Raw genomic sequence first — 7546 nt, 5'->3', positions numbered from 1 at the left:
AATTACATGGCAAGAGTATGTAAAGTTCAGATTGTCTAGAAAGAGGAAGACTGTGGTTATTTAGAGATGGTATACATGAAAATCCATAAGAATCACTAAAAATTTTAAATTGATAAGTGGGCTTGGAATTAATAAGTGAAATCAGTTGTATTTCTATTGCTAGCAACAACAACTGAAAATGAAAATTACCAATATCATTTAAGCAGCATCAAAAATATTAGGCTCACTTGGGACCGGGGAGATGGCTCAGTAGAATAAGCGCTTGACTGGAAAGCGCAAGGGCCTGAGTTCAATCTCCAGTCTCCCCCAACCCCAAAAAAAAATATATATATATATTTTGAAGTTATATATATATATATATGAACATACTGAAAACTACCAAGACAACTACAGGGAGAAAAAGAAAAATATATCATATTCATGGAATGGAAGACTTCATAGTTAAAATGTTGATTCTTCTCAAACTGATCTACAAATTCAGTGTAATTCCAAACAAGATCCCAGCAGCCTTTTTAGTTTGGCAGAAAATAATATATTTTTTTTTGCTGTCCTTTATATTCTTTTCATTTAAAAAAAATCAATTTTGTTACGGTCTAATTTGCACACTATAAAACATGCCCATTCTAAACATTTAGTTGAGTAGTCTTGAACAATCATATGCACCCACATAACTGCCACTGAATCATGCTGTAGAACCATCCTCACACATCCATCACCTCTTGATCTCCCACCCTGACCTCAGCCAACCACCAATCTGCTCTTTGTCCCTGTAGATTAGTTTTGGCTCTTCTCGAACTTTATTGAAATGAGTCACAAAGGGTAGTAGAATGGATTTTGGGGCTAAATTCTGTCACTGAACAAAATACTCTTTCATGTCTATTCACATTGCTTAATGAATAAACACCACGTCCCTTTCTACGGGTGAGAATTGGTTAAATATTCCATAATTTGTGCATCCACCCACCAAGTGGCTTTGTTTAGAACTGTCGGGGGGGGGGGTTCCAGTTCAGGAACAGAATTGCAAGTAATATTCAGAGACAACTCTGTGTGTAGACATATTTTTTTTTATTTGTGTCTGGTAAAATCTAAACATAGAATTGGTCATATAGTACATGTATGTTGGCTATCAGAGAAGGCTATCAAAATGTTTTTTCCAAAATAAGTGGATGACTATGAAGACAGCAATATGCAATGTACTAATTATTGTAACTGTCCTATTAACCTGTTTTGAAACTGTTTCATTGCTATTTTATCTTTTTCTCATTACAATGAATAAATTTTTTTTAAAAAAGTGGATGATTTGCCTTCCCACCAACAAAGGAGAGTTTCTATTATTCTGTCATCTTGTCAAAGTTGGTGTTGCCAATTGTGATGGTTAATCTTTGTTGTCATCTTCACAGGCTTGAAAGATGCTGAGAAGATTAGCAAAGCACATTTCTGGGTGTGTCTGAGTGGCTCACAAGCTATGACCTAGGGCCTGTGTGGCCCCTTCTTAGGCTCTTTCCCCCTTGCTCTTCCTCCTACTTACTAAGAATTGAGCAGCATCACTCCCCACCACACTCTGACCATGAAGTTTTTGCCTTGGAGCCAGCTGACCATGGACTGCACCCAATGAAACTTTGAACCAACATAAATCTCTCCTCCTATAAGTTGTACAAATTAGATTAGGTCACAAAAATGAGAAGTTGACCAACATATCAGTCTTTTCAGCTTTGTCTTATGATCTAGTCAGCATTCTGTGAAGTCATATGTGTTAGCATTTTCAATCCCCAATAACCATTGGCATTGAGTATCTCCTTGCCCATTCATGTATCTTCTTTTGTCAAATGTGTTTAGACATATCGCCTGTTTTTAGACTGACTTGATCTTATCAGGGATAAAAATATGTTTTATATATTGATGTGTATAATATTCTGGATACACATCCCACATCAGTTACAAAGTGGCAATACCTCTCCCAGTCTATGTCTTGCCTTTTGGTTTTCTTCGTGATGTCTTTTAAGGGGCAGAAGTTGGCAGTTTGGATGACATCCAGGTTACCAACCTCCAGTTTATGGCCTCATCTGGGTCATGCTTTTCATGTCCTAGGAAAAGCAAGATGCTTCCAACATACCAAGTATTTTTTCCCAGGTCTCCTTTCAGGAGCCTCCTAGTTTTAGATTTTGCATGCATTTTGAGTTAAACCTTTGTGCATGCTAGGAAGTGAGGACTGAGGTTTATTCCATGTGGGTGCACAATTCCCAACACCATTTATTGAAGTACTATCCTGTCCCTTTTTGAAAGTATTTTGGAGGCTTATTGAAAATCATTTGGCCCTACAAGTCCTTTCTGCACCCTCCAATTCACACAGTGACAACCTGGTTTTTAAATGGATATGTGAAAGCAACAGACCTAGAAGATCCAAGATAATCTTGAAAAAGACAAAAACCTGAGAGTATAACACTACCATATAGAATAAACACAAAATTAACAATGAAAAAGAGCACATAATAGAGCCAGAAACAGACTAATACATGCACAGTCATATACTTTACAATAAACATTCACCTGCAATCTTCTGGGGGAAAGAATAGACCTGTCAATGGGGAAGAAATGAATGAAACTTGATCCCTACCTCACACCATAGATGAAATTAATTCAAATGAATCATAGAGCTAAATAAGAGTGGCAAAAATAGCCTGCCAAGCACAGGGTCCTGAGTTCAATCCCTGGTACCACTAAATAAATAAATAAATAAATAAATAAATAAATAGCTTCTTTAAAAAAGAGTGGTAAAAATAATAAAGCTTCTAGAACAATACACAGGAAATCATCTTTATCAATGTGAATAAACAACAATGTCTGGAACAGGATGCAGAACATACTAACCAGAGTTCCCACAAACTGATAAGAAAAACCAAGCAACCAATGAAAAAAATAAAACAGCAGGTGATATGAGCAAGAACTTCCCCAAAGATACATTCACATGGTCATCAAGCTCATGAAAGGGTCTCAGAATCCTTATCCATCACGGAAATGGAAGTCACAACCCCAGTGAGGTACCACCACAGCCCCATGGCTAAAGTTAAAGAGGATGACAATTTCAAGTGTGGACAAGGATGTATAGCAGACAGAACACTCATTGTCTGCTGGTGAGAAAATAAATTGTTATATCTGCCCCATTGTGGAGCACGAAAGAGGCATTGTACCACACTGATCTAATTAATACTGTACAGCAATGATGGTGAGCTCACTAGAGCCACACGTAGTAATGCTAAAGAAACCAGATGTGAAAAGCACAGAGATCTATTTACATAACACTCAAAACTACCCACAATTAGTGCCCAATCAAGTGTAGCCACCTGGGCTGATGGAGGCTCCAGGAAGCGGCAGGGCAAGGTCCCCAGAAAGTTCAAAATGGGTTGGGGGGTCTCCACCTTGCACCAGACACCTGGGGTCAGACACACTTTGCTGTGCAGAGTGTTTATGCTCCGGGTCTCTCCCTGCTTCACCTCTCCTCCCAGTCTTGACAACCACAAATGGCTCTCCAGGCCCCCTAGAGGAGGAAATTCAAACTTCCCCTGGTTACGGAACATGGGGAGACTAGAAAGTGTGTGCTCACTTTGTGAAAATTCCTCAAATTGCACATATGTGGTTCTTCAACTTTTGGCATGTTGAAATTTAAAGAAATTTCTTTTAAAAAAAAATCAGACAGTGAATAACTGGAGGAACAGAAAGGCTTCAGAGCAACCAGAGACAATACATGTTGGGTAGGTTAATGTCTTGCTTGTAGACATGAGGACTAGGACCAGGATTGCTGAGGGTAAGTAGCCCCTGGGTGGCCCTAGACAGAAGCCCACCCTGACTTCTGCTCCCTGGTCCTGGGTCCACGACCTCACTTATCCCTGCTGAGACAGAGCAGACCTGCACAGAGGACACTGAAGACCATCACTCCTGCAAACAGGATATCGGCTGTGTCAGAACCATCAAAAAGGGCTTGAGGTTTTCTTTTCAGCCCAGCCTCCTCCCCCCAAGGTCTGCTTTATCTGTGGGTGCCTGGTGCACAGCAGAGCAGGAAGAGATGGCAGCGGGAGAGACGCAGCTGTACGCCAAGGTCAGCAACAAGCTTAAGAGCCGCAGCACCCCCTCGTTGCTGGACCCACTCCTGGCCCTGGGCTTTCCAGCACACACTGCGTGAGTACCAGCAGCTGAGACTAGGGTGTTGGGGCCAGACACTTCAGGTGGGCCAGACCCTGCAGCAATCAAGGTGAACGGGCTAGCGGCGCTGACTTCTTGTTGCAGGGTGAGGGAGTTCTCAGAGGAAGGCCCTTTCTACATTTACATCCAAGATGACTTTAGCATCTGACAGAGGAGTTCTGCTAGCTAACTAAGGGGGGACCCTGAAACGCATGCACATGAGAAACCACGTGTTACTCTGGCTGCCTCCATTTCTGGGAGTTTGGAGGAAGTCGGGGGCTGTTGTGACCTCTTAAAGGTTACATTTTAAGGTCTCTCGAATTCCAGTGTGTGTTTCTGATGGCCATGGAAAGAACCCTGAGACAGGGTTTCTAAACTACACCAAGAAGAACCATCTGATCCTAGAGAGAATGTCCCACTCTTAGACATTATTAGAATGGCCACTCGTGAAACATGGTGGTTAGAAAATTACAGAAACATGTGGGTATGGTGGAGCACACTGTATGTCCAGCACTCAGAGAGCTGAGGCAAGAGAATCACTTGTGCTCAAGAACTGGAGACCAGCCTGGGTAACATAGTGGGACCCCTTTTGAAGGAAAGAAGGGAGGAAGGGAAGGAAGCACATCAAAAATCAACTCTAAGCACCCCAGGGTTTGGGGAAGGTGCTTCTCATTCCTCGGTGATGGAAATAAACCTTCCATGCTGCAGGAAACACCCTTGAACTAGGCCCTTACTTCTCCTCCACATCAGGGCTTTGTTGTCACCATGATGTGACAACTGTGTGCCTATGGAGCAGGAAGTAGACTCAAACATACACAAGAGACCGCTGTGGCTCACACACAACCCCTGAAGCCCAGTGCTTTCCTCCTGGCTCTGGACAAGAGCATCAGGGTTTGGAGACAGCAGTTGGTGGCCAAGGCAGGCCTTGAGCTGGCTCATGGTGCCACCAAAGCCCTCTAGTGCTCCCTGCCCAAGTCATGTTGTGCCCCCCCGTTCCCTCTTATTTATACAACGCACCTGTGAGGGGGGAAAAAGAGGGGTGTCTTGCATTTCCTTGCATGGGCTCCTTGTCCAGCCCCTCCAGGGGAGCATGTCCCCGTTGGGGTCCACCAGACAGCAGCAGGCCTGGCAGCAGCACCCAGCAACACTGAATCGGCATGCCCAGACCATCTCTTGGGCACCACACCAGTCTGATCAGCCTGGTCTGGTTCAGCTAAATCCTGCCCAGTGAATTTATACCAGAACAGCAATGCCAGGCAGCCAGGGAGCAGCAGGTGCTGGGGACCCACCTGTAAGGAGCCCCTGGGAAGCCCACGAACTGTTGTATGGGTGGCTGCACACCTGCTTCTTCCTGACTTCTCTCTGTATCTGCAGGCTGAAGGCCTTGGCAGCCACTGGGAGAAAGAGTGTGGAGGAGGCCTCCAGCTGGTGAGTACAGGGGGGCAGGGTCCAGAGAGGGCCAGGCATGCTGCCCTGTGCTGGAGGCTGTGCTCCCAGGGACCCCAAGAAGGGCCCAGGACCACTGCAGGACTGAGATGAAATAGCTCACATACCCCCAGCACCCAGCACAGGAAGCACGGTCCTCCTTTGAGGTAGAAAGAGAAAGCTTCAGCAAAGATTTCCTCTTGTGAAAACCTGACTTAGGGCTCAATGGTAAAGCATGTGCTTGGCATGGGTGAGTCCCGGGGTTTGATCTCCATCACCTCTCAAAGATTTGATTTAACTCAACTTTAACTACCAGAGAGTGGTAAGAGAAACAGTCAGGTTCTTTGTTAACTAAATACAGAGCAGCCATTGTGCTGCTGTGCGTGTGTGAAAAACAAAGGGCACAGCCAGGTATGGTGGCCCACACCTGCAATCTCAGCTCTCTGGGGGGCTGAGGCAGGAGGTTCGCAAGCTTGAGTGGAACCTGGACAACTTAGTGACTTAGTAAGACCTGTAGGGATCTGTTGATCTTACTGCGAACGGTTCTACCCAGTGAGGCACGGTGACAGGAATGAGAAAGATAAACAAGAAGACAAAAGCTGGGCCAGGCGGTTGCTAGTCTACCTGATAGGCAAGACTAACTCAACAGCACAACAAAATGATCATTTATTTATACTTTTGCAAAGTTTGTAATACATGGCACAAGGTTGCCTAGCCACTAATAGCCAACCTTGGGGCTGGGGAGATGGCTCAGTGGAATAAGCACTTCCCGGGCAAGTGCAAGGGCCTGAGTTCAATCCCCGGTTCTGCAAAAAAAAAAAAAAAAAAAAAATAGCCAACCTTAACCAGACAGGATGTTTATCTTAGGATTGAGGTAGCTTGTTTGCTTTAGGCACTGAGGCCCAGTCCCACCTACATATATTTGATCAATTTCCTAGCTTCCTGTGGCTTTCAACAAAGACTCTGTCTCAAAATAAAATATCTGAAAGAACTGGAGATGGAACTCAGTGTGAAGGTCCTGGATTCAATCCTCATGAAAGGAAAGAGGGGTGGTGGTGTGGAGGACCACCTGAGCAGCTCTCCTTGAAAGAAGAGCAATCGTCTTCACTTTGCCTGAGCCTGACCTATTTCCTTGTATTGGTAGGTACAGAGCTGGCCAGGACTTCTCTTTATCCTTTCAGTTGGCCTTAAGCAGTGCAAATTGGTCTAGCCAAAGTGCTGGTAGTAGTTTTTGAAGATGGCATGCATGTTTTCCTGATAATCCACACCAGCTGCTCTTTAATATGAGCTGGATCGAGACAGGACAAAGAGCCAGTGCTCCATGCTGTCAGCAGGGATCAAGCATCAAGATAGAGACTATGACTTCCTGACACTTGAAAGATTACACATCAGAGCTGAAGCACCAGACCCCAAAACATTAGATACTATCTCAATAATATAATGCAAATTGCCTTTTTTGCATATCCTTCTCTGTATATCGCAGAAGTAAATGCAGGCCTCCTACCTAGCCCAACTCACAGTACTCACCTACTTCCCACAATTCTCATTCATTCATCCTCAAGCCACTCCTCCTTCTTCACTGAATAAAACCTGAATGTGGCCCTGGGTTGGCCTCTTTATTCCAGAAAGCATCTTTGTGGCTGGACTTAGGCCCCTGGCTCCCCATAATTATAAATATGCTTTAATGTCTTTATTTTTGTCCTGGGTTGCACTGGGAATGGTAGATTGGAATTAACTTGGTGGGATTCCAATAATGTATTTTTGGGATTATAAATATAGATTTCTTGGACTGAGACGAGGACCAAGAGGGGCTTCCTACAGAGGGTGGCAGAAGGAGGGAAGCAAAGAGGGAGGGAGGGAGGGAGGAAGGAAGGAAGGAAGGAAGGAAGGAAGGAAGGAAAAAAGAAACAAAGAAAGAAAGAGAGAGAGAGAGAGAGAGAGAGAG

At 44.2% G+C, this 7546-nt stretch overlaps 1 protein-coding gene across 2 annotated transcripts in view; it reads left to right on the top strand.

Annotated features, from left to right (window-relative positions):
* Window positions 1-4060: 4060 nt before the first annotated feature.
* Window positions 4061-7546, top strand: part of Ubash3a (ubiquitin associated and SH3 domain containing A) — a 32409-nt gene continuing 28923 nt past the window's right edge. For both annotated transcript variants that reach the window (XM_023716035.1, XM_004631784.2), the window contains exons 1-2: window positions 4061-4173; window positions 5551-5604. In XM_023716035.1, the coding sequence (XP_023571803.1) occupies window positions 4061-4173; window positions 5551-5604 (167 nt within the window). The remainder of the gene's footprint in view (window positions 4174-5550; window positions 5605-7546) is intronic.

This window comes from Octodon degus, unplaced genomic scaffold (assembly GCF_000260255.1).
Source record: "Octodon degus isolate 3935 unplaced genomic scaffold, OctDeg1.0 scaffold00045, whole genome shotgun sequence".
Lineage (NCBI taxonomy): Eukaryota > Metazoa > Chordata > Mammalia > Rodentia > Octodontidae > Octodon > Octodon degus.
Note: the sequence above shows the minus strand (reverse complement) of the source record. Positions and strands in the feature narration are given on the sequence as shown.